This window comes from Meriones unguiculatus, chromosome 15 (genome assembly GCF_030254825.1).
Source record: "Meriones unguiculatus strain TT.TT164.6M chromosome 15, Bangor_MerUng_6.1, whole genome shotgun sequence".
Taxonomy (NCBI): domain Eukaryota; kingdom Metazoa; phylum Chordata; class Mammalia; order Rodentia; family Muridae; genus Meriones; species Meriones unguiculatus.
This window is the reverse complement of record NC_083362.1, coordinates 69,420,858-69,448,264: the sequence shown is the minus strand read 5'-3', so window position 1 is coordinate 69,448,264 and position 27,407 is coordinate 69,420,858. Positions and strand designations below refer to the sequence as shown.

The 27,407-nt window shown below is 39.7% G+C and overlaps 1 protein-coding gene across 3 annotated transcripts in view; it reads left to right on the top strand.

Moving 5' to 3' along the window:
* Sphkap (SPHK1 interactor, AKAP domain containing) overlaps window positions 1–27,407 on the top strand; it is a 129,766-nt gene that overhangs the window by 10,453 nt on the left and 91,906 nt on the right. For 2 of the 3 annotated variants that reach the window (XM_021657576.2, XM_021657578.2), the window contains exons 2-3: window positions 14,186–14,264; window positions 26,424–26,523. In XM_021657576.2, coding sequence (XP_021513251.2) covers window positions 14,186–14,264; window positions 26,424–26,523 — 179 coding nt within the window. The remainder of the gene's footprint in view (window positions 1–14,185; window positions 14,265–26,423; window positions 26,524–27,407) is intronic. The other variant, XM_021657577.2, reaches the window with a different exon arrangement.

Below are 27,407 nucleotides of genomic sequence, written 5' to 3'. Positions count from 1 at the left end.
TTACTTACCTAGCATTCACATTTGTTTTCATCATGTGATTTTCATATGAGTTTGCATACTGTCCACTTGGTCCACCATATCCATTCCAATCAGAGTCACTGTTTTATTTTCAACAGTTTCAACACTTCTGTTCTACTTGGATATGGTTCTGCTGATTGCTTTTATCCCTTGGAAATATTGTTTTCAATTGTTTGGCATAGCTCAGAATGTCAGTTCTCCCCCCAGGTCAGAGGTTAATAGTTGACCAGGGGAAAATAGTTTTAGGTCTTCAGTGCTGGTATAACAAAGAGATATCGTATATCGTGGTGGGGAAGGCAGAGGGGAAGGAGGATGAAATGGTTGGTCATGTTGAATCAACAGTCAGGAAGCAGATAGTGGGCAGGGAATATGTCCAGGCTCTTAAATCTCAAGGCCTGCCCTGAGCTATCTCTAACTTCTGAAGGTTCCACAAACTTCCAGAACAGCTCCACCAGCTGAATACCAACTGTTCAAATATATGAATCTATAAAATATATTTCACATCCAAATTATAGCAGCCTCCTTTTATCCCTTTCATTTTAAAGTTACAACAAAGAGCCAATTTATTGAAATAGTTACTTAGAAGACTCATGGTTTCAAATATTCAAATTAGTTCAAAAATATAAATTGCACCGCTTTTCAAAACAAGTAGTGTTTAAAATAATACTTAGCTTTTTACCTCACAGTTCTGTGGTTCTGAAGCCTAGTGTGTATCTTGGAATGACAGGAAGTGTTAACAGGACACATTCTTTTCAGGAGGTTGTCCTAAAGGAACTGTGACCTTCTGACGTCTATAGGCTGCTGTATTTTTAGCCCCCTAGATACCTTCTCCATCTGAAAAGCTAGTAGTTCATGTATGTGGGTGTCATATCACATCCCTCTGACTCTTGACCTCTGTCTTCTGGCCTTCCTCTCTGCCTCCCTCTTATACTATTAATAATACTGTACCCTAAATAACCCAGCATAATCTTTCTATGTTAAGGCCATCTGATTAATCCCATTTTAAACTTCAATGCTGCTTTGCCTTAAAGTGTAAGACAGTCAAGGCTTCTGAGGATTAGTCACCCAGTGTCTCAGGAGGATCACTGTTGTGCCTGCCACAGACAGTAAACTAGAATTTGACACTTGAAACACTATCAGAAATTATTTCTTCACTTGCCTTTTCTCTTTCTCCCTCATTCTTTCTTCTGTTGTCACTGAGTGAAAGGGGAGAGGCATCACCTTTAGTTCTTCTAATATAACAAATAAGTCAATAAGAGTAGTAGAGCTCAAATAGCCAATCAATTCTCAAAGACTACTCAAGTCTATCCAAGGAGCTCTGCCAAATTCCTTCCTTGAGAAACATTCACTAAAGAGGTCTTGTTGCTGCTTAGCAGCTCATTATACTATTAACAGTACTGTACCTTAGATAACCCAGCATAATCTTTCTACATTAAGGCCAGCTGATTAATCCCATCTTGAACTTTCATGCTGCTTTGCCTTAGAATATAACATGGTCACAGCTTCCAAGGATTAGTCACCAAGCTGTCTGCCTAAGTTGAGGGCATTATTATTCTTGAGTTTCTTTTTGATACAAGATATAACCATATGCTTATACTTTTGTCTAATTCCGTATTTTAGAAAAATAATGATATTAAACCCTAAATCACACATTTACTGCATGTAGCCTGTGCTGTGGTTGAAAGAACGCTGGTTTGATAAAACTATTTACAATTTCACTAGCACAATACTTGAGAGCAGAGCTAGGTAAGGAGAGTGCTAAAAATCACCAGATCCCCAGGTCTATTCTGGAGTAGTAACTTTAAAAGACCTTTCTTCTTTTTTTTTCTTTTTCTTTTTCTTTTTCTTTTTAGCTTCAATATATAAATAGATATCTGGAAGCACTGGAAACAGATAAGCATGAAGTTGGTCATTATTTCACAAAAAATAGAGAAGACAACCAAGAGGATTCTTCTACAAGGTGTCAGTTGACATATTACTACACTCTCAATGCTTGTAGAAAGGAAAGTGCTGAGCTTGCCTACACCTGTGAATACTACTTATTTTAGACAGGTATAGCTGTGCATTATCTTCATCTCCACAATTTAAGAGGAAGGGGAGGAAGGGAGGAGGGGGAGGAAAGGTAGAAAGACAGGGGAAAAACAATTTGAGAATGTCCAAACGTGGGATTGCCTGGCGTGTTCCACCAAACTGAAACATTTGTTCCTGGATGGAAGAGGAGGCTCACAAATTTGAAGCAGTAACAGGACTTGAACAGCATCCACCATGTCCTAGAAAGTACTGCCTTGGAAGATTCCTGAGACCCTCTACCCAACAGCATAAAATGTAGAACAGTGCTGGGGTGGAGACTGTGAGCAGCCAAACCACGGAAATAAGTTTGTTCAGACTGTCAAGTTGTCTGTAAACTGAGGAGAGAGCTCCGGGTTTGTAGGCATCAACACCTGTGCTTGGGTGCCCGGGCTTTCTGGTGACATAGCTGCTTTCCAGTTACCCCTGTTCCTTGTAAGTACTCCAGTCACTCATACTCCTGTTAGTGACCCAATGAGAAACACACTAGTTGACCAATTTCCACATTGGGTGCACCATTACTTTGTCCATAGTCTTTCTTCTTCCTGGGGTGATTGGATATGTGTGTGTGTGTGGTGTATGCATTCATGTGTGTGTGTGTGTGTATGTGTGTGTGTGAGTGTGTGCATGTGTGTGTGTGCTGCATCTCTCCAGGAAGACTGCCATATCCTATGTCTGTAAGGTAGGGAATGCATCTTTACCTCTTAAGAAAGGGCTGTTGTGACTCTGAAACTTATTGTAAAACCTCGCCTACTGTCTATAACTGGATCTTCCTGCGGTGGCTGCTGATTCCCAGATGCTCCCTGGCATGCAACTGTCGCTGTTCACTTGGAAAGTGGGACATGAAGATCTGCTTCATTTGGAGCACGGTGCTTAGTGACTCAGCTTCTTCAGGAACAAGAAGTGTCTTTCTTGGGTTTTACTACCTCCTCACGACGCTTTCTCTAAGTAGGGCTGGCTTCCCTACCAATCTCTGTGCTCTTGCAATCTCATCACCTCTTGGAGTCAATTCAGTTTAGCAATATGCATCACATGTGTGCTCTAAGCTTCCTGTGGTTGATACTAACAGTAAATAATTAACTTCATCAAATGCTTCCCACTAAATATTGGCAGCTTTGAATGAATGCACAAATAAAATTTAATAAAAATGGCTAAGCCGATACTCCTGTTCAAGTTGAAATTGAGATAAAACTTATTATTATAGAGTCATGGATAAAGGTCCAATTGATGGGACTTATGAGTATAATTCAAATATAAAAGAGACTTTCCTACAAATTATCACCTGTATCATGAAGTCAGCAGTATTCTCCTGTTTAGTATTTTTAATTTTAATGCAGCTATAATAGAACAGCAAGCACTCAAGATACTTCTTGTTCTGGGGTCCACTTCTTTAGAGACAGATGACAGCAGCCTAAGTTGAGGATTGACTCTAGACTGCACAAGGTTGGTTCATAGAGAAGAATATGAGCAGACTACAACTACTTGACCAAAATTGAAAGCAAGTGAATTCCTAGAAATTTCTAAATATTTTCTATCTTCTGTTGACTTCTTCAAGGCCACCATTGTTGCTCATGAGTTATATTTCTGAAGGAATATGAGTTAAAACCCTATCAGCATTTCTATTTTCAGTACCATAGCTGTAACCCAAGTTAGCAAGGCATTTTATCTGATTATAAAATTCTTAACACAGAAGCATGGAACCCGCTTGGTAAGACCACTCAATAAAACATGGCAATCAAGAGCACTTTGAAAACATGGCTTGATGGCATGTGCATCTGTACTTCAGAAAAAAAAAAAAAAAACTCTCAAAAGGTCATTATGGCTCATGGATGAAGAAATGTGTGTGTCACTGATGATAAATTCAACAACTAAATTTCTAAAGCAAACATCATTGTTTCTAGACTAAGCCAGCTCAGTGTCCTCCCATGCTGGTCAGTAATGTGGATCCCAAGCATCAGAGCTGCAGAAGAATATCTTTTCTCCTTTGGAAGCTTGTATGGTCCTTTCTGGCACCACTGAAAGCTAGTCCTCAGGGAGGAGTCATCCTGCTTGGAGCCTCCGGGCCCAGTTTCTGAAGTGTTGGTGTCTTCAGCAATAGGGACTACCTCTGAGAGGCAACCAGAGGTACTAGGTAGTCCATAATGGTCTGAGAGTCTCTTGTGCAAACCTGGACAACAACTCAAAAGAGAGAGCTCATGCCTGGCGTTAGGATTTTTTTAGATGGTCTTTAACTCTTGGAGGGCATATCATCAGCCTAGATGAGAAAATTTCATGTAAACTCTAGATGTGTATTTAGAGACAGAGTACAGAAAGCAGTGGTTCTCAATGTTTCTGATATTGTAACCCTTTAATACAGCTCTTTATGCTGTGGTGACCCCAAGCATAAAATTGTTTTCGTTGTTACTTCATAACTGGACTTTTGCTACTGTTATTGATTGTAATGGATTGCATAGGTATGCCTTCTGATGGTTCTAGGCAACTCCTGTGAAAGGGTCATTCAACCCACAAAAGGGTCATAGCCCACAGGTTGAGAGCTGCTGATTTAAAGACTATTGTATAGAGAAATAAGTTGTATCGATGTAGCAAAAATAGCATAACAGCATACTCTTCAGTTTCCTGTATTGAGAAATAAGGATGGAAAGGAAGGGAGGAAGCCCCTGGGAGCTATTGACCAAAAAAAAAAAAAAAAAATCTTAGTTTGTCTCTCAAAGCAAATAACCTTTAACATAGGCTATTTCCTGATGGTGGATAGTCCAAGAACTCTAATTTCCTGTAGGAATGTCTTTAGAATTTCTTTTCTAATTTGTGATTCAGTCTCTGAACTTTCGAGCAATGAATCATTTCGAAAGTCTCTTGGCAGTTTACACATCAGAGCTGTCTTCTTCAAGGGCCAAGGAGATATCTCTTTGAAATATAAACATACCAGAGAGAGAGAGAGAGAGAGACAGAGAAAGAGACAGAGAGAGAGAGAGACAGAGACAAAGAGAGACAGAGAGAAAGATGCTAGTGTGCATCTCTGAGTGAACTGGGAAAGCAGGAAGCTGGTATTGGTGGGTGTCTGATACCAAGGTGTAAAACTATATCAGCTCACTGATGTGTAAGAAAATGTGCTTCCCCTCTATGTGAGGCTCCTGAGCAAGCCCTCCACTCGGTACCCCTGTTATTGAGAGACTCTCCTGACCGGTTCAGAGTCTAGACTTCGTTCAGGTCTCCTTCCCCATTTCAATGCCTTAAATAACGTTTACTCTTTGTTTCATCCCTCCCCACAGTCTTTATTTCACGTTTTACTCTTGTCTTTCTCACCTAGGACAGAGGAGGATGGGTTGAATTTTTACAAGGATAATGAAAATGCAAAGAAGGGGGTGGAAAGCAAATTGTCCTTAGCAAAACTGCCAAGTTTTCACAATGTCTAAGATAAAGTGGGAAAGGTTCGGAAGGTAACTCCAACTTATCTTTGGCTTGGGGCCTCTGGGGTTGCTTTTAATGACAAAATGAAATTGAACTAAAATTCCTGGGGGTAGGGGAGAAGAACACAGATCAGGAAAAAATAAGCTGAATTTCAATAGATACCAAAAAAAAATGCATATGGATGACCAGCAGCTGTGGTTGAATTCTATAGCTCATGTGGAAGTAGTGTGAGTGGAAAAGTGATTCTGATCTGGAAGTATCAGAGAGACGAAATTCTTTAGAATACTGAATACATCAGAATAGTGCTGTCATTTCCCCGCTCCAAACTCTATTCTTACTTAATTTTGAACCTTCTTTTTTCCCCTTTTCTTCTGTAGGTGTTCCTTCTTTTGTTGATTGTGTGGACTTGGCAAGAGAATTCAGCTGCCCCGACTTTGACCTTTCACCTTCCCTTATCTGTACCCTAAAACTTACTTCTAGTTCTGCCCGCTCTTGGCCACTTTAATGGCTTGCACACTGGTCTCTTGTAGAATAAAAGCAAAGAGACAGTGCTGAAAACAAGAAGTGAATTCCAGCTGCAATTACTTATGTGTGTGTGTGTGTGTGTGTGTGTGTGTATGTCTCTGTATGTGGTGTGCCTCTATATGTGTGTGTGTATCTGTGTATGTCTCTGTGTATGTGGTGTGCTTCTGTATGTGTGTGTATGTGGTGGGTAGTGTGTGTGTGTGTGTCTGTTTGTGGTGTGTGTGTATGTCTATATGTGTGTGGTATGTGTGGTGTGTGTGTGTGTGTGTGTGTGTGGTGTATGTGTCTGTCTGTCTATGTCTGTCTGCGTGTGTTTGGTGTGTCTCTCTGTGTGAGCATCTGGTGTGTTTGTGCATGTATGTGTTTGTGTGTCTGTGTGTACTTTCACATGTCCTGCAGAGGTCGGAAAAAGAGAAAAGCAGGTGAAAACAGTAGACAGTTGGAGCGGTGGGTGGGAGTTGTTTAGATACATGGTCAACCCTGCTCAGCAGTGCTGATTAAATTCTTTAGTAATTGTCCTGTAATACACACGTCTGTGTGTGTTACTCACCCAACTGCAGACTTCCTGGCCTTTTGCAGGCATATCTATCATAATTAGCTACACCAGATTTGATGTGCTCCTGTGCTCCTGGCATTTCCACGTTGGTCTTCAGCACCATGCAGCAGGCCATACAACTATGCTTAATACAAAACCCAGCTCTAATTAAGATTTGAAGCCTAGTTTCCTTGCCGTTGCTCTTCTCCTTTTAAAATCACAATTACTCAACTCAGACAAGATCTCCACCGCCTGGTTGTGGCCACCTGAATTATTTGTGAAAATATTCAGTGTCTGATTTCTTAATTTTTTTCTGGCGCTCTGCAGTGATAGCTTTTATAGCAACTGTTAAACAAGCAGACTCCAGTAACACCCTTTAGACTTCAGTGCTTACTCCCTAAAATGTTATCACCTTTCATTCCAAAGCAACAGCACCTGCGTTCGACCAGTGGACTTAGAATTCCATTGAAAGCAATTTCTATTTAAAAACAAAAATAGGATAGGTGACTAGCAGCAGCTTCTCCATTGCTAATTATCCAGCTGCTTCATCCTGTTCTCACCATCTAGACTCTGCCTTGTTCATTTCCATTTTACTAGTTTTGTTTGTGGCTGTGAGTGAAGGACTTATATATATTCAGATATCTATATATGTGTGTGTATATATATATATTCAATCTCAGAATACTTGAGTTGTGTTTTCATGATATACAGTGCATACAAGTTTTACCTTTAGAGCTGGATGGTAGTCTAGAATGGGCAGTGGGGGGCGGGGGCAGAGGGGAGAAGATAAAGGATGGTGGTTCCTGGGTTTAAGGTGATATTCTACAGGGCCTGCCAAGATGTTTCAGGGATTAAGAGCAGTGCTGCTCTTCCAGAAGTCCTGAGTTCAATTCCTAGCAACCACATGATGGCTCATGACCATCTATAAAAGGATTTAATGCCCTTTTCTAGCATGCAGGTTTACAATCATATATATTTTTTTAAAAAGTGGTATCCTATGACTTTTTAGGTGAATCGAACACCTTGCATGTATCCCTGAATGTTTCCTGCCTGGATTCTTTTTTTAAACTCATTTATTTTTTTTATTAATTACAATTTATTCATTTAGTATCCCAACTGTAGTCCCCTTCCTCCCTCCCTCCCTCTTCTCCTCCTATGCCCCTCCCCAAGTCCACTGATAGGGGCAGTCTTCTCCCCCTTCCATCTGATCCTAGCCTATCAGGTCTCATCAGGACTTCCAGCACCCTCTTCTGTGGCTTGGCAAGGCCACCCCAACAGGGAGAAGTGATCAAAGAGCAGGCTCTCAGAGACAGACCCTGCTCCCCTTACTAGGAAACCCTCATGGAGATTGGGCTGCCTAATGGCTACATCTGAGCAGGGTGTCTAGGTCCTCTCCATGTGTGGTCCTTGGTTGGTGCATCAGTCTCTACAGACCCTGGACCCAGAATTGTTGGCTTTGTTAGTCTCCTGGTGGAGCTCCTGACCCCTCTGCATCCTTCAATCCCCCGCTCTTCCATAAGACTCTCTGCACTCTACCCAAAGTTTGGCTTTGGTTCTCATTATCTGCTTCGATCCCCTGTCCTTTCAGAGGACATTTATGATAGGCTTCGTCCTGTTTCCTCACTTCAACCATGTCCTCTGTCAATTCTATTTGCCCATCTGGATGAGAATTGAGCATCCTCCCTAGGGTCCTCCAGGCCTGTGATATCCAGTATCATACAAATTCATGAGACCAGAGTTGGTTTTCTTTGTTTGCAAAGGAAACACCCTGCACAATACGTGGCTGCTATTGACTGCTAGGTGAAGGATAAAGGCTAAGATGTCTGCATGATTTTCTGATTGTTCAGAAGGATTATGTTTTTCTGCTTACTGTGCTGGAAATATGACCAATGGACCTGCTAACGAATTGTTAGATGGAAGTTTCTCTTTGATTGGATGGTTCACAAAAAAGCAAGTGTGCCTGGAATTTCTAGAAGATTCCATCATAGAGAATGAGCAGCTGTGAACTAGCAACATGAGGGTCTTGGATACAAAGCCACGGTAGCTTATCATTGTTCTACCTCAAATTCACATTGAAGCAGTAAGCACATAATAGAAAAAGGAGCCATGGAGCAAACACACAGGAAGGAGCCATCAGGAAATCTAAATTCAGTAAAACACCCTCCTGGCTCCTGTGTCAGTCAGCCTTGTGATGCAATAACAAATGCCTGAGATAAACAAGAAAGGGGAAAAGCAAGAAAATAAAGAAAAAGATGGTGTACACACAGTCTTAAGGTATCTTTCTATTATTGGTTGAACCCACTGTTGGAGACTGCGTCTCCAAATTACAGCCAAAAAAGCACGTGTTCCTCATTGACGAAAGACACTCTGCAGTCTACTTGAAGGAAACACCTTCAGGACTTAAAAATTGCTACTGTGCCAACTTCTAAATGTCACATGGCCTCTTCCATAGCATCAGTCTAGCGACCACGCCTTTAAATTCTAAAGACCCAGACCATAGCAGCATCTGTGTCTGGGTCTTATAATCGGATCACCGCTATAGTTGAGATACACGTGTTGGGTTTTGGGGAAACCAGTGCAGGCTGGGGGAAAGCTAACATGTCAGTTAGTACTCTCGTCTCAAAGCAGGCGAAGAAGAAAGCATCCTGTTGTTTTAGGTGGCACATCTTAACTTAAACAATCCTTCCCAAGGGAGGACATTTCTCACCACAGTGCTCTCCTATGTAGGACACTTCCATTCCACTCTGCCTCGAAACTGGCTAATAAACCCACAACCTGCTGTTTCCTCCCTGAGCCTCAGTGAAGGAGGACTCTACAGTCTGCGACTCCATTCCTCCTCCTGCACAAGCCACATGGAAGCTCCCTTTGTTTACAAATATAATTTGCAATAAATACAGACTTTAGGGGATTTCTCTTGGAAGTCTGTGATGGCTCTCTTGCATATTTCATAAACAGGAAAGCAAGTGTGTTAAGGTGCTAAGCAGGGAGAGACAGAGACGCTTTACATAACTGTTGTGGCTGGGTGTGCTCACTTTCTGCTCTCAGCTCATTTCTTCCCAGCAGCATTTAATGAGGCAGCAACATAAACCTGCTGTGCCAATGGCGCTATTGTCCTAATAATGAGGAAACATGCTCCTCTCTCAGCCTTGGTAAAATTCCGTACTCTGCTTTCTCCAGGGAAGATGAAATGCAGTCTCCAAGAATAGCTCAAGGTTTCCTAAACCTTGACTGTTTGGGAGTTTATAAAGTTATAAAAAACTAACATGGACATTTAGATCTTGCATATTTTGGGGTCTCTTTAGAGAGCACCTTTCTTCTGTTTATATGATTTATACTGGGCATAATAATTGTCTATTAATTGGGGCTCTTATAGCAGCATAAGAGCCTGTATGTCAGTAACTTTTTTCTCCTTATCTACATTTTGAAAGTAAAGGAGACAAACTTGGTCAGCTCATCTCTTGGAAACAGGACCCCTGAATGAATGGCAAGCGTATTCACTGCTTACCTCCAGATGGAGGGGGTAGGCCTGTCTTAGGGCCTCGATCTCATCTTCTAAAAGAAAGCATGGTAGTGTTGCAGACACAATAAGAAAACTGTGCCAGGGAGCCCTCAATAATTGACAGTAAGTGAATTGAATACCTACAATTTAATACCACAATAATGGCTGGTGGTACTCAGGGAGTGGCCTTGTTACGAGGAATAAATGTGCTCAAAAAGAAGGAAGGTTACTGACTCTTTCTTAAAGGTGTTCAGAGATGGGTTAAATAGTAAACCTTCTAAGTCAGTTTTTAAATGCCTTATCCCCATGTGTAAAAATATAAATTTAGTAATATTTCACTTCTGAAAGGTGATACCCAATAGAAAGTTAGAATTTCTATTTAAGATTATTTTTTTCTTTCAGATACACAATAAGAAGACTAATTAGATACTAAGATAAAGACATTCTTTACACTTGAGAATGTTTAAACTGCCGATTTTGCTCCCACACGGTTTTGGAGAGGTGGAAAATACAGATATACTTTTCCCCGTGTCAGCTCTGTGCACTCAGACACTAGAGCTGAGGACAAAAATGCGGATTTGTGCTTTGTCCCTTTATCAACAGGTTAGCTTGTTTGTTTTTAGGTAATTGAACTCATGTTCGATTAAGAAAGGAGATATTTTATTTCCCACAATTTTTTTATACATTGTGGTAAAATTTGATGGTTTTAAGTTGCTCTCAAACCAAATGTGAGAGTAGGGTCATAGAAAAGTCAACACCTCTGCTTCCTTCTCCAGCACAGAACCTCTGTGAGTGTAAAAATGCTTTGTGCGAAAAGCTATTTTGATCCTGCATTCTGTGTCAAAGACATATCACTGCCCTCTGGTAAAGTCAAACCTATGAACTCAATGATGAGGTAGTGCCTTACTGAATTTTTAACACCAAAAAATTAGATTCAACAAGACTATGAATAAATTCTCATCATGTATTTCTTTTTCTTGGATATAGTCACATACTTGAAGGGACAATATTTCTCTGAAGCATGCCTGCTTTATTTTGTTTATTTATTTATTTTTTTATTCTTCTCTAGTGTATGACATTTTCTCATGTATTACATTTCTTGTCCATTGCCTCCCCCAGTCTCTCTCACCACCTCCCCTCTCCCCGAGATCCATCCCCCCTCTGTGTCTCCCCTCAGAAGAAAAACCTGCCCCCCCCCGCTCAGGGACCTCAAACAAACAGCATAACAAAGTAAAAGAAGACCTGGCACAGACCACATCAAGGCTGGATGAGGCAACCCAGTAGGAGAAGAAAGGTCCCACAAGCCGGCAGATGAGTTAGAGACAGTGCCCGCTCCCACTGTTAGAAGTCCCACAGGAACACCAAGCTGCTCAGCCATAACATACGTGCAGAGGTCCCACGTCAGACCCCTGCAGGCTCCCTGCTTCCCCGAACCCCCCATGAATGCCAGGCACCCAGAACTGCCTGCTTTATCTTACGTGAAAAAATGAAATATGCTGTGTGCTGCGTATATAAGCAAGGTATACTTTGAAAGCTCAAATCAGTTATTTGTTGTTGTTTTTTTTTGTTTGTTGTTTGTTTTTCAATGCAGTCTATTCAGGAACCTTGAACAATCATATGACCCTGGGTAAAGCCAGCCCATAGCTTAAATAGCCTCTGGGTAGCCAATCCCAGCGTGCCACGTGGGCAATGCAGATAGGTCCACATACACGGAAGCAAGCCAGATCCTCAGCCTTAGCCAAATATGGAGTTGTTTGTGACAGAGAGCACTCACCATCGGGAAGATGGAAGGCGGAAACCAGCTCCATCTTTAAGCAGCATTTATTTGTTTTTAAGGAAAGATTCAGAGGATTGTTTGAAAAGGCGCACGTGTGAAAACCTAAACTGGCCAGGGGTGGTGGAGCACACCCTTCATCACAGCACTCACGAGGCAGAGGCAGGGGGATTTCCGTGAGTTCTAGGACAGCCTGCTCTACAAGCAAGGCCAGGACAGCCAGGGCTGTGTTACACAGAGAAACCTTATCTCGAAAAACTAAATAAAAAGTTTTAAAAATCTAAACTGTGAGTTTGTTTGTTTGTTTGTTTGTTTATTTATTTATTTATTGCCAACAAGCTTCATGTAAAATGGGAATGAACTGACTTCTCAGAATCGACAGGAAAGTTGAGAGTTCCCAGATTACAAACTGAAATCTGAACTACCCCAGCTCCAAAACTTTTGAGTACTGACAAACCACCAGCAGGGAATGCTCTATGTGTGACCTCGTGTGACAGTTGCAGACGAGATTCGGGGAAAACCGAAAATACTGCATAACATGACCTTCACGCCATATGTATTAGGTCTAAACAGATCAAAGAAACCCTGGTTTAGATCTGGGGCCTATCTCCAAGAAAAGTCATTAGGTGTATGCAAGTCTTCCTACCCCTCCAAAACATCTAAAGGCCCAAATATTTCTGATCCTAAGCACTTCTGATAGCGGGTACTTTATAATAGCGAACCTTGCTGCAGACGTCACTGCCTTTGCTGCAGCTTATTGCTATGCTGTGAAGTTACTGTATCTTTAAGCTGGAGAATTACTATTGCCTTCTTAATTGTACCACTCTTACCTCTGAGAAACTGTTCTGCCAACAGGCTAGCTCTTTCTTCTTTGTTCTCCTCTGTTCACAAATATTCCTCAGTATCCCTTATCCTACCCACATTTTTCTCAACCTTACAGCCCACTGGCACTACTGTTCTTTCTAGCTGCACCCTTTCTGACACTATCAGCTAACTGGTAAATGCCTGTGGATTTTAGCTCTAGTTTTACATTTTTAAAAATTCATCAGTGAATGTTTTTCCTGAAAATGACTAAAATTACTAATACTTTTTAGAATTATGTTATTTCACATGTATGAATGTTTTTGCCTGTGTGTATAGGCGACATATTACTTGCCTGCTGCTTGTGCAGGTCCTAAAAGGGTGTTGACTATCTGGAATTGGAGTTATAAATGGTTGCGAGGCACCATGTGGGTGCTAGGAGCCAAACCCAAGTCCTCTGAAGAGAATCAAGTACCGTTGATGGGCCCTCTTTGTAGCATCTGTTAATAAGGATTTTAAACAGAACAGAACAGACAGCATGAAGGGGATTTACTAACAAGTATCCTCAGACTTAAAACACATTTAAAATATCTTTTTAAAAGAGGGTCAGTTAAAAAACAAGTGACCTTAGATGTTTTTTTAGATTAGATTTATGGCCACTCTCATCAAAGCAAACAGTTGATATTTTCAATGTGTCAAAAAAAAAAAAAAAAAGACTGACTGCTAGTATAGAATCCTGTGCTCTGTGAAAATATCCTGCAAGAGTAAATGAAGGTTTTTTTTATCTGGCCAAAGATGACCATTCCTCCATTCTCCTCCCTCTCTGCTCCACACCAGAGTTTTCTGGCTGTGAGGTCTCTGGCATGGCCCTGATAGCTTCACTCACAAGATAAGATTGCCATGTATTCTAATGAGTTGCTAGTGGCTATGAGACAATAAGATAAACATTATGTTACTGATAGTTTCCTCTTCACCTTCAGCTTAGCTGGACAGACACTCCTAGCCTTATATATTAGCCCTTCATAGCTGTAGTAACATCATCATACTGAGATTTAAAGTAATAGATTATTGCTTTGTACTCCAAAAGTAACTTGAGCTTGCACACATTCATTATATAGAAACCTTAGTTACAAATCTTTCAAAGGAAAAAGGTCCAAACTGATATATTGCCATATTATTCTCTTAAAATATCATCAGAAAAAAAACGCATAAAATGAATTGGGAAGGCCCAAAACCCTTAGGTGAAAAATAAAAACTATTTTTTTGATGCATGAAAGGTGTATAGAGCAGTCACAAATACAAATCCATTGTGACCCAAGTCAAATTCCAACTCAGATGGCATACAGGCAAATGCAGACTTTGCTGAATTTTAAAATATTTGTTAGAATCCACCATTGAGCTGCTGTTGTGCAAACGCTGGCATGCTGTGAATCTCTTTCCTCTGAAATGATACTAAAACTTCTTTCTTTTTTTCCCCCCATCCTCTGTTCTCTGGCTTCCTCTCCAAATCCGCTGGTGTGTCTAACCCCTTTATGGTGGGTGTGCTCCTCTCCATCAGCCATGTGGGTAGTTGAACCAAACTCTGCTACCTGCCTTTCTGCGGCCCTGCCTGCCAAGAGACACTGCCAGGAATCCAGGTTGGTTGTGGGGGCTGGGGTCCAGGGAATTATAATGCCAAGTCACGATCAGGGTGGTCTTCGTAACCCCAGTACCCATGCGGCCCCAGGATACATGGCTGAATATTTTGACCCTAACATTCTATATTTACTGGTTGATGGCACAGCTGTGGCAATACAAATAATGGCATGCACCTGGCCTCTTACTGTCACATTCAACCCCTGTGTTCTGTCTCTTCAGCTTCCCGCCCTCTTCCAGCTTAAAAGGCTCTAAGGCACTGAGTAGATATTTAATGTCTCCTATGTTCCATCTCTTCAGTGTCTTCCTGCCTTTTGCAAGCTTAAAGGGTTCCAAGGTATTAGGAGGTATTCCACTCTCATGATCAGACAGGTGGTCAAAATTTACTTGGGCGGAACTCTGTGTCACCAAACTTAAAATCAGGTTTGTGTTCTACCGCATTTTCATGGAAGTCCAGACCTCCCAACCTGATGACAACCATCACGGTCACCTCCCATATTACTCTGTACTCCCAGTCTGCCATGGTTTTCTTTACACTGAAAAGCTCAGTAAGACAGAAGATCCTATTAAAAACAGTTGTTATGCAGCAGAAAACCATAGGAGGACAGCTGGGAGTCCAGGGAAGATCATGGACCAGGAGACAGGGTCTTCTAGATTCAGCCTATTGAGCCGCTATCTGAACAAAGGCTGACTCTGTGACTCAGTACCCTTTTGCATGTAACAAGCCAGTAGCACCTGCCCTGCAGTAATAGCAAGACGATGAAGTAGAACCAGTAAAAGTCCTGTCACAAGGAGAACAGGTACTCAGTGAAGTGGTTTATTTTTCGCTGAGGTTGCCTTCCTTTTGTTAACAATGGATATTATAAAATGACTGACATCAAACCCAGTTATCAGAGGTTAATGACCTCAACAGGGTTAAATATTCTCAAGGTCAAAGCAACAAAACCCTGTTAGGAGCTGAATTCAAGTTTTTAAACTCCCACTAATGCCTTAATGCTCTATCCTCCACAAAGAAGAAATGCTGAAATCTGACTTAATGAAATGAACTGTGAGTCTTCTTTTGTAGAAGATTTTTAAAGTGTGGATATTTTTACACTTTATTCCGCCACTCTTAAAAGCATCAAATACCGAAAATAGGACTCACAGGCATTTTGTATGAGCTAAAATAAGTAAACAAAATTTTAAAATGTAAATGTTTCATCTGGAGTTCATGCGGATTATTTCCATGTATCTGAAACATTCACTGGCCCTTGTATTTTAGGAGGATTGGTTTTCACATTAATAAAACGAAACTGAAATTAAGGCTTTATTATTAATATTTGACCTGCTTGAAGATTCATTGAAAGGCCCTGAATATGTTGTCATTACTGAATCTATCACCTTTATGTTAGGATGGCTAGTAAGGAGCACTGTTTGTCTTTTGTGGAGTCTCAGAGTGAGTCAAGTATTCTGTCCATATTCAAAGCTATCATACATTGAAAGATAATATATGGCGATTATAAGTTATTTCCATTTTAGTTGTGAGCCTCTCTTAGGTACAAATGTGGTACCTTAAATGGAGGGTGGCATGTGTCCGTGTTGATAGGTAAAGATATATTGATTGAGTCAGTCATGATTTCTGTATGGATAATTTTGTCCCAGAGAAGGAAAAATGATCAATTTTTTCCTAGCTATATAAGAAGCTGCCCAGATAAGTTGCAAAGCCCTCTGTTAGAGGCCTCATCTACATGCAAACAGTGTTTCAAAGTTCTTCATCCCAAAATGCAGTGCAAATTAAGGAACAATCTGAGAACACATAGCTTTATAAACTTGAAATCTGTGGGTAGGTAGTATGGAGTTGAATAGAAATAACACAGGGAAATTTCAAGGCTTTGAAAGTACTGCACACAACACTATAATAGATGCATGTCATTCTTCCAGATCCATGGAATTTACATGAAGTGTGACACCTAGTGCAGACGGCGGACTTGGGGTGATAATAATACACCTTTCAGGGAGGTTTGCCACTGTAACAAGAGTACCGGCCTAATAGAGCATGTTGGTGACGGTGTGTGGAGGAGGCCAGAGGCCTACTGAACTCTTTGTACCTCACTCTCAAACATGCTGGAACCTGAAGCAATCCAGATAAATAAAATTATTTAGGAAATAAAGTAAAACAAAAACTTTTCCAGTTCAAAAGCATAAACAGAAAAGAAAAAATCTAAGGGAAGAAAATATGAGATGAAAAATATGTCTGGGATACTTGTTCTCTGGAGTCAAGTAATAAAATACTTTAGGCCAATTCATACAAAAAAAAATGAGTACAGTGGGCTCACTGCTTTAATAGAGTCTCACATTCACCAATTACTGTCTGGTATAGGCTGATTTACCTTCCCCCACTCCCGGCATTTTTCTAGTTATACTCCTTATGCTTTCAAGTATTGGCAGTGAATTCAACTGCGTTGAGCAATATGACTACTAATCTTTGTGTGTATATTCTTCTTGCTGATCTTGCTGATCTATCCCTCCTGTATTTTAAGTTTATTTTCCTATTTCTACTTTTTTTTTTGACATTTAACAAACTGTGCTTTTTAAAGTTACTAAACCAAAGTGCATTTCTAAGGAGGGAGTTGAGCTTCCTGAGCTTTGAGGAAGTAACCCATAACTGCAATAACAGGAATATTTTTCAAAGAAAATCACCAAACACCAATATGCATGCCCAAGTCTAAGTGCAGAAATGCCCACCCAAGGTTATTCCCGTGCATATTCTTAGGTTCTGTTCTAAGTCATTCCAAAGTGCCATTATAATGCTTTCCAGCAACCTTTCTACAGACTGTAGCTATTTTTATAAAACATTCTCATGTACCCCACAAAGAGTTCAGCTAAAGTCCTGAGCTCATTAGGACAGTGAATGAAAAAATGATGCCATTAGGATTGGTAACCTTACATAGCACAACGCACCCAGCAGTTTCCGAGAGCTTCGGCTCCTCTTCTCTCTGTTCACGGTGAATCAGTATGGGGACACTCAGAGTTTAACTTTATTCTGCTACTCATTGACATAAACAACTGTGATAGAATCCAGGAGTCTCAGAAGGAAGATGCAAGAGAGGCAAGATGCAGATTCACAGACACTTACTTGGGATAACAGGTTTCTCCCCAGCAACAGTGATGCTTCTGCTGTTAGACATGCTTTCTGGCCTACGGCAGGGCTTGCTGGCTTTTCTGGATCCCCTGTTTTGTCCAGCCACATCATTCAGCTCATTTTTTACCACAGTAAATGTATTGTCTGTCGTAGGGCCTATGAGATTTCACCACAAAAAAGCAAAAAGAAGTAGTTTACATCAGAAATCTCATTACATTTGTGAGGCAAATGTTATTTACTAATCAGAGAATTCATCAGAATTGTGAACACATTGTGCCTTTCTAATTTTTTTCTTGAGATGGTTTGTTTCCAAATATATTCTTATCACCCATTTCAAACAGAGATCCTTCTCTGGCCCTGAAACAATAGATGAAAAATATCCAGGAAACACGGCGAGAACAAGAAAGAAAACACACAAGACCATTTCCCTATGCAACTACTATGCTTCTGTATGATACTGTACACGTATTTATTCTTCAACTAATTGATTTGATGTATAGTTACTGAGTCCTGCTATACTTCAGACATCACTCCTGGGCTGAGAATCATACATCATAAGAACCCAACAAAGGTAACCATATTTATATAGTTTGTAGCCTTCAATGGAAGAAAGGCATATAATGAATAATTAGATGGGAAATAAATGCATTGTATAAGGTGTTTGTACACTTAGGACAGTGTAGGAAAAAGTCAAGCCAGAGATAAGGATACTAAGGAACAATTACAGTAGTCAGAGTGGTCAGAGAAGTCTCCATGAGAATGTGGAAAGGACCTGAAGCAGGCAGTAACCTGAGCTCTCTAGGCAGAGCACATGTCCAGTGGCAAAATACACAGTAATGGTGTCTAGACTCTTCTAAAATGAGCAAGAAGCTTGATGTGTCCAGAGTGCCAGAGGGGCACATTCTAAAAGATACAAAGTCACAGACATGGCATATAGTCCAAATGCATAGAACTTTGTAGTCTGTGACAAGGACATACAGGCTCTAAGATCTACAATTAATAAATGGGGCCCCTTGAAACTGAAGAACTTGTGTAAAGCAAAGAATACTATCAATAGAACAAAAGGGCAGTCTACAGATTGGGAAAAGATCTCCACCAATCCTACATGCAACAAAGGACTAATATCCAGAATTCTACCAGAACTGAAATGTAGAGCTATAGTGAGTTTCTAAGCACAGAAATGGCCTGACCTGTACTGTGTTTGGAAAAAAAAAAAAATCCCCGTGTTAATAGTTACAGGAAAGTTTATTTGGGGCTTGTGGTTCCAAAGGGTTAGAGAGCTTGACCATCACAGCAGGGAGTACAGCACAAGGTGGACATGGTCCTGAGGCCAGCAGCTGAGAGCTAACATCTCGGTCCACAAACAGGAAACACTGATAGCGAGCCGACTACAAATGTCTTTTTAAACCTCAAAAGCCAACCTCAATGACATACTCCTTCTAGCAAGGGTAAACCTCCAAATCCAACCCAAACAGTCACTAACTGGAGACTAAGTGTTCAAAGGCCAAGACTAATGGGGGCCACCTCAGTCAAACTACCACACATTGGTAAGAGGCAAGAATGTGTTAAATTTAGGAAAAACTTATTCAAATGGTTTTACAGGAAAGCTCTGATTATAAACAATATGTAAATACATACTGTTTCTATCCATGGCATAGTGTAATAGTTTTCCTATTTTGAATTATCAAAATAAAAAAATGTATTTTTTTATTTTGAATTATCAAAATAAAAAAATGTATTTTTTTCCTTAGCTACTGGCAAATATTTCTTAAAACCTATACTCCAGATTTAAAATCCCTAGATGCATCAGAATGGTCCACTATTCCATATTCTCCACCAACACACTTCTTGTCATTCCTCCTCTGCTCCCCACGTAGCTCAGCCCACCCTGTGCTTTCTCTCAAGTCCTGTTACCCCCTTTCGGTTGTGAGACATGCCTCTCATGCTAAATGAAGCAGAAATTCAAAAGCTTTTCTTCCACGATCTCTGGAAGAAAGATACTGTCAAGAAAATATATTGGGGTAAACAGGAACACAAAATGAAAAGGTTCAAGCTACCTTAGAAAAATAATAGTTACATACTCATTGAAATAATCTTTTTGACTGTTTTTTTTTCCAGTTGATGTAGCATTCTTTTTGTGTAAAACAACTTCTTCCTTGTAGAAACTATTTTTTTTTTTAAATTCAGGTTTTCACCACCTAATAAATGTTATTGGAATATATGAAGTTTGGTTTATTATAATTATTTTTCCATATTGATAGACAAACCATTGTGTGCCTAAACATTTTTTAATAGTCTTAGACTTATTAAGTTCTCTTGTGCTCTTTGGACTGCCGAAGACCTTTGGGAGTCTTCAATTTATGGCATCATGATAATGCTTATCAACCTCCCTCAATACTGAAAGGTCTCTTGTGAATATTTTTGAAAACCCAGGTCTAAATACAAAACTTTATAATACTCAACTTCCTATCTACAAAGCAGGCATAACTAAGCAAAACATACCACAGAGTTCAAATGCTAAAATATTAAGCACTGGCAACTTTGGGGGAAGTTAATGGTGTTTGGAAGAATGCCTAACCCAGACAGTCTCTTGCCAAGGTAGTTTGGTAGAAGTACTGAGCAGGAGGAAGCTGAGGTGATGCCCATAAAATGCTTTCTAAGTTTATCTGATGCAGCTGAATGAAGACACATACATAATATATCTTATCTTTGTAGTTGAAACACTTTTTATTAAAAAAGAAACATTTGTTAGAGTTATAGTTACTATAGTATTCCTATAGTAAGCATCCAATGCCATTCCTGTATAAATACTTAGTCATGAAAAAATAGATTAGCAATAGTAATGTAAACTTACTATCTTAATGCTATTACCTCATGTTTTCATACATATCATTGGTAGCACATGTGTTCAGAAAGACGACTCCCCACCACCACCACCATAGCCCTAGTTAACCCAAAAAGAAAAGCCAGAAAGGTCTTGATATTTTCTAGCTGGATCCCTTTTCTGAGCAAGGTTATACAGTTTTCAAATTAAGATCTTGACAAAGCATGAGATTGTGAAGCAACATTAAAAAAAATGAAATGTAAAAATCTGCACAGTATTGATTAAAGATATGTTTATATTGTCGATCATCACTCCTTAGTAGAAATAGTATAAGTTTGCAAAGTCCAGGATCTCACATGCAGAACCTGCTTTCCAAACGCTCTTTGTCACCATGCACCATCCACAACAGTGTGAGAAAGCAGAACCTTTTTTCGTGTATGAACAGACACTGTTGGTTGTCTTTCCTATTGTAATCCAGTCATTTTGCCTAGTAGCTAATTAAGATGTATTCCCAGACTATGTACAGACAGAGCTGATGGATTTTGAGATCTCCAAATAAAGAGCTTTAATTATACATTATTCAACACAACTTTTAATATGAAAGACTTCAATACAAGTAGTCCTGAAAACAGAGAAATTACTAGCTGTTGGCTCTACAAATTATATTTCAAAGGAAGTAACAAGACTATAATCACGCCTTTGTTCTTTATCTGCTACTTAATCGCTGAGATTCAATTAGAGCAGAGCCAATTTGTGGCCATTATCTCTGCCAAGAAGAACCAACGTTTTATGATTAATAATGAACGACCCATTGTGGCATCTTATTTTCAACACCAAGACTACACAAAGATGGTACCCAGGCTTGAGTCTGCAACAACACCCTATGTGATGCCATGACAAAATGATAGAAAAAAGTCATCAACTGTTTTTTTAATGTATATAGGGATGACCTTCATTCTTGGATAATGTATCACAGTGTTATAATATTGTTTATACTTTCTTTGAAGTATACTAGTGAGAGCAGATAGTAAGGTGTTTGATTTTTGCTTGCCTCTATTAGCACTTCTATTGTTATTATTCTACCAGTGTGTGGTATCAAAGGTCTACACTTTATTCTTCAGTTGTTTGAAAATCTTTCAACATTGAAACAGGATACATTTAAAAAAAAAATGATCTCCAAATATGTTCAAGGTTGACTAATTGGTTCCTCTGATAAACTTACTAAAGTCTTACAGCTCATGAGGACTCAATAGGCCTTTCAACCAGAGCTGAATTGATGAATAATTTATTTTGCATGGATACCCTGTGGGGCAGCAGGGGGGAGGGTGTACATATGGGCACAAAATTAAAATAAAAAGGACGCAAAATCTTGCCTTGTTGATAAAACTAGAAAATGCCATGTAAAATAGATTTGGTTTTGTGCCGGAAATCTATTAAAGTTGGCCAAGTAAATTTTATGTAAGCCATTATAATAGGTGCAAGTGATATCAGATCTGGACTTATCACTAAATATACTAAGGGGGAAATGATAGACAAGAGTCAGGATGGGAGTTAATTCTCAATACCACCTTCCTCTAGCTTGGATCTATGTTGTATACATAAACTACAAATTAGTAGTATTCAAGTGAGAACTTTTTCTTTTAATTTTTATGTTTTCTTTCAAAATTTAAGAAGTCTGATCAGTATTCATGTATTAGATTCTCAGAGGAAATAAATTTTAAATTGAAAATGAGAAGATACCTGAGGCTTGAGCACCAACTCTATGGGTTACAGCTCTGCTGCTATTGCGGAGAACCTGAGTTTAGCACCCAGCATCTGCTCTGACAGCTAAGTCTGCAACTCCAACTCCAGGGGATGCAATGCCCATTCTGACCTCTCAGGCATCTGCACTCACAGGCACATAACCCACACAGACATACGAATGTGTACACACCATAGCAAGTTTATATCTTAGGCAGGAGGGAATGGAAAAAAAAAGAGAGAGAGAGAGAGGATGAAAGGCTCACCGAACAGGGAAGTAGTAGGAAGATACACCCAGGCTAAGGGGGTCTGTGAAAATGAATTGAATGACCTTGCTAAACACAGGGCAAGGATAGCAACGAGGGTGAGGAGATGAGAGAGTTGGTCATTCATACCCAGTGTAGGAGACTTCTTGCTCAACCGTGGTGGGGAAGTTTATTGTTAATCTAAGACTCAGTAGGCCAAGGTCCAGGCATAGCTAAAAATGGTGCTCACAAAAGTCAGACTAAAACTTTATCCAAGACAAGAACCAAGACTTAGTCAAGAGATGGCTCAGGAGATAAAAGCAAGAGACGGTAACACCTCATGTGAGTTGTAGTACAAGTTTGTTTTTAAAAGATTGACCTGAATGCCTTACCTGCACATTTAGCAGGTAAATGAATCCCTTTGGATGAACATAAATTAAGGACACTCAGTAGCACAATCTTTCACTTTGAGCTGTGCAAACACATTTTATTTTAAAGTCCTCTAAATAATCCACAGCGATCATAGCACTTTCTTAAGTTGATATTAATGAGAGTATCTCAATTGCTCACTCAAGAACTCTTCAGATGGATCTGAGAATTTTCTCCCAGTGTTGAGATGAGAGGATTTAGTATAGAGCTTGACAAGGGCTGAGACAACCAGACAGCAAATGATAATTACAACATTTTCCAAAAATCGTCCTCTAAGTGGAGAGAACTCAAGAGCAAATCTTATTTTTCACAATCTACTGCAAGTGTTTAGCAACAATAACAGTGGGGTCTATTTTTTTTTTTTTCCTTAGCACTATCCTGGGAAACACTTTAAATTATCTTCTCAGATAGGGCTTATCCTACCATCTGTCACTGCTGCCGAAAATTAAACAGTGAATGCAAACACATGTTTGTGTCTAATCTTTTGAGGTTAACTGATTTCCCAGAATGATGGGAACAAATGACCTCAGCAATCGCTTGCCAACTAGCATTGTTCTGGGTCCTCTGCGGTTACTGCTCTTTAAAAACTCTTGTTGTAAAAGGAGAGGCAGAGAAATACTAAACACAAATTGGCCTTCTTGGGAAGCGCTGAAGCAGATGTGGCTAGAGATGCTCCTGGGACCCAGAGGACAGTGAGTATTTCACTTTGTAGACAGAGGTGGGAAGAGTAAGGAGTGTCAATGTGTCAGTGTGTCCATGGGGATTTGGAAGGATGTTGAAGAGGACTGTGGTCTCCACATTGGGGAGAAGGGAGGAAGGAAGAACCTGAAGTCATTTATAAACCGAGAAACAATTGATACAGGAAGAATTATTAAGAGGAGGAAAATTAGAAAGAGTGTTCCCAAATGTGAAACATCATGTACAAAAGATGATAGCAGATTAGAATGTGCATCACTTACCATGAGAGGCAAGTTCTTTTCAGATATTAGTGTGCATGGAAGTCAGTTGACTTTAACGTCTCTTTTTTTCCTTCAATGCTTATAAGGAAGAACCCAGATTCCTCATTTCTAATGAGCTCCAGATCCATTCAACTGGTGCTGGTTTCTGGAACAAGTTCTCAGTAGGGGTACATAGAAAAGGCTACCAGTGGAATACTTGCCTCTGGGGAAATCATAGGACCCTAAACGCTGGCCTACTCCTTCACCCCACATGAGTCAGTGACAGAGGCAGTGCAGTTGCCCCTGAACACTTCTTTTGCTCACAAGTGACATTTTATTTTATTGTAAAGAAGGTTGCTTGATAGAAGACGAGCTTTACATCACTACTTTACATCATGTTTTGCATTTATATTTTCTGTCCCACTTTATCTTCCTTCTCATTGAAACAGATTTTGTAGCTTCCACATAAAAACTGGCTTGAAAGGATAGCCTGAATAAATATTGCCAACACTTGTCAAAATCAAAGGACGATATCCCAGGAAAGGATTTATAGGCTTCCCCCTTAGAGAAATTTAGAGTACGGTAATGCGTGTCTTCACAGCGATTCTTTTCATGTCAACTTGAGCTCATATTCACACATGTTTGAGCTCCAGGTCCACCACCATCTTGCCTTATCCTGCAGCAGCCAAAGTCTTACCCCCATGGAGACTAAAAACAGAATCTTTCCCAAGACTCAACTTTCTCCTCTCTAACACAAAGGCCATGGAACAGATGGAGCCAATTGTAAAGTCACCTGCTGGAAATCCACGCCGATATAACATGGTTTTAAAAGGCAGACCTTTCTATATTTTGTTGTAGATATTAGATATCATCGAAGCCCTGTCTTTGGTGATTTGGGAGAGGAGGGGTTATATCTGCTTTTAATTTTGGTGTGGTGAAGTTACATAATGCTTGCCATTATGTAGCGCACTCACTACACTGACTTTATGCCTATGATGCCATTCTATTTCCTCATTTAATTCTGACAACAGGAACTAAATATATATGCATGTACATAGTTACTTGTTGCTTCTATAGTCCTAACTGGGCAAATGGAATAAGCCTTGTAGACAAGTAACAAAACTTCAATTCCTGTGTGCATCTTTATATCCAACTAGTGTGTCAAAAAAGAGACACACTATTACCAAGAAATTTATGGGCAGAGTTTCTATTTCTTCCTTTTAATAGATATATGAACAATCTAAAGCTTTTGAGCACTATGCCAGGCTTTCCACAGCCCAGTATTACACCCTTGGTGGGCAGCTCTAAGTTTCAAGGCTTAAATTGCACTTTTCACTTTCCTACCATCTGCACCTAAGTCCTAATGGTTGGTACAAGTTACAAGGGATCTGCTAGCGCACCAAGCTAATTGTGGGTACAATAGCAACTGGAGACAGAGGTTTCTTCCAGAATTTCTGCCCCCAGGGCTTGAGTGACTCTTAAAAAGAATAATGCATTATTTTCTGCATTAACAAACCAGTAATTGTGGGCCAAGATTAACTAGGTTATGGTCTTGTCTATCACGTGTTAACAATTTAACCTATATTCCTCCATATTACCCTTGTTTCTTCCATGACTATTATTTTCTTTTCTTCCCCTTCCTTAAGCAAGAAAAAAATGGGTATTTCCCTTTCCTTATATTGAATTTGTTGTCCTCAGGGCATCAAGTACTCAGAAAGTAATGTATGAGAAGTTTGAACTCTATAGAAACTTTTCTAGGTCCTATGATGTGTCACAAAACACCATCATTTACTGCAATTTTTGAAATGCCAACAGACTAAAGTCATACCCTGATCTCACAAAACTAATCTGTAATCTGAAGCTTAAGAGTAGGGTACTATTAGGACTATGCTGTTTGTTGAACTGATTTAACTGTTTTTTAAGAAAAGATATCTACGTCTCAGAAATTTTCATATGAAGTCATTAGATAATGTTTCAAAAGAAACTCTTTAATAAATTATGCATATGTAATGGCCAACAGTCATGGTCAAGCACATGACTTAAGACATGAGGATGTCTTCAGATTCCAACTTGTCATATTTTCAGAAGGAAAATAATATTTAGAAATGCGTATAAAAATTCACAGGTCTTTATAGCATTTATAGGGACCTTGATTTTCAACTTTAATGAAGAGCAATTTTTAAAAAAAAATAAAGCCTTCAATTTATCACTTCTTAAAAATACAGCAATAATTTTAAATCTTTAAAAATATTTGTGCAGTTCTGAACACAGACAAACGTAGCAAGGCTTGATACAGATGTAGCTCCAATTTTTGGAAACAGAAACACAGAGGGACACTCTACCACCGGAGATGGTAAGGGGTTAACTGGCCCCTGATGAGCTTATATATATATATATATATATATATATATATATATTTTTTTTTTTTTTTTTTTTTTTGCTGATATCATAGCATGCTACACTCCTGGTTTAAATTACTTTTTGCCTTCATTTTGAAAAACTGAGATGAGTGTTTTATGATGCATTGGTTGGGCAGAGCTGAATTAATGTGACAAGTGAGAAGGCTTTATTTGGTTTTAAAAACTGCTTAAGAAAAGCGGTTAGCATTGTTAATAGTCAGACAGATGGGACTGTGTCCCATTTAAGTACTGTGGGAAGCAATGGCTTGCAGCTTTCTGTTCATATTTCCAATTCACAAAGTGAACGGAACAAGGAAAGGCCAGTTTGAGCAGGCCTGGGAGTTTGAGTGCGGTCAGGATAGGTGGCTTTGGTGTCATGCCATGCCTGATTCCCTCCGCATTTCTAAGTAGAGAGATGACTCACGGGACTGTCTTCCCTGTCTTTTGTGTTTGCGGCACATGCAGCAACGTGGAGTCACCCCTGATGCATGAAGTTTCAGAGCCACAGCAGAGCAGCGGCAGCGTGGCAGACAGCCTGGCTGGCTCCATCACGGCCTGTAAGAAGGTAACCCTTCCTCATGATACTTTCTTCCTGCCAGGGGAACAGCACCTCAGCTTGGCCTTTCAAGCATGTTTCCTTATGTAGAGACAACCAGAAAAACAACCAAAAGACCCACCTTTTGCTTTCCCTAGTATGTCATTAATGACCATTTTTGATGCAGTTCCTAGAAATGGTTGAATGACTGAACAATTCCCAAAGTCCCAACTGGAGAATGATAAGCATCCATTGCCCATGAAACCCAATTCCACCTGTTCTCCGAGACTTTGGCCCAAAGGTAGCCATAGAAAGACACACCTGGACAGTTTTCCCAGTAGGCTTGACCTGCTAATTTGAACTATGTCATCTCGAAGAAAACTCTATGACTGTCAAAGGGTAGAGGATGGCTTCCCAGTGAGTGGGCTGTGCCTGGCTTAGAAGCAAAGCTGAATTTCTTAAAAATCTTGGCTAGACATCTGCAATCTTGCTTGCATAATACTTGCAGAAAATAATTGTTTGTGCAACATAAAGTAATCCAATTTAACTGCCCTATTTTTTCTGTCAATACAACTAAGGCTCAAAACTTAAAGCAAAAATCTATGATCCTGAGCCCCCAATTAATATTTTGTCATTATTTAATGCTGATTTGTGAAGGACAGTGAGTGCTTCTCATTCAAACTCAGAGAATGCCACAGTGGGCTATTTCATTATAGCAATATATATATTTTAATTATACAAACATATGTATGTATAAGTTAAGACAAATTATTTTACTAAGTATATTATTTACATACTATTTATATGTTATATACAGTAAATATATTCATATTTGTTTATATATTACATATATATCAAGTTGTTGAGTACTGTGTCCATGAAATCAGCTTATTTATGTAACTTTTTTATAAATC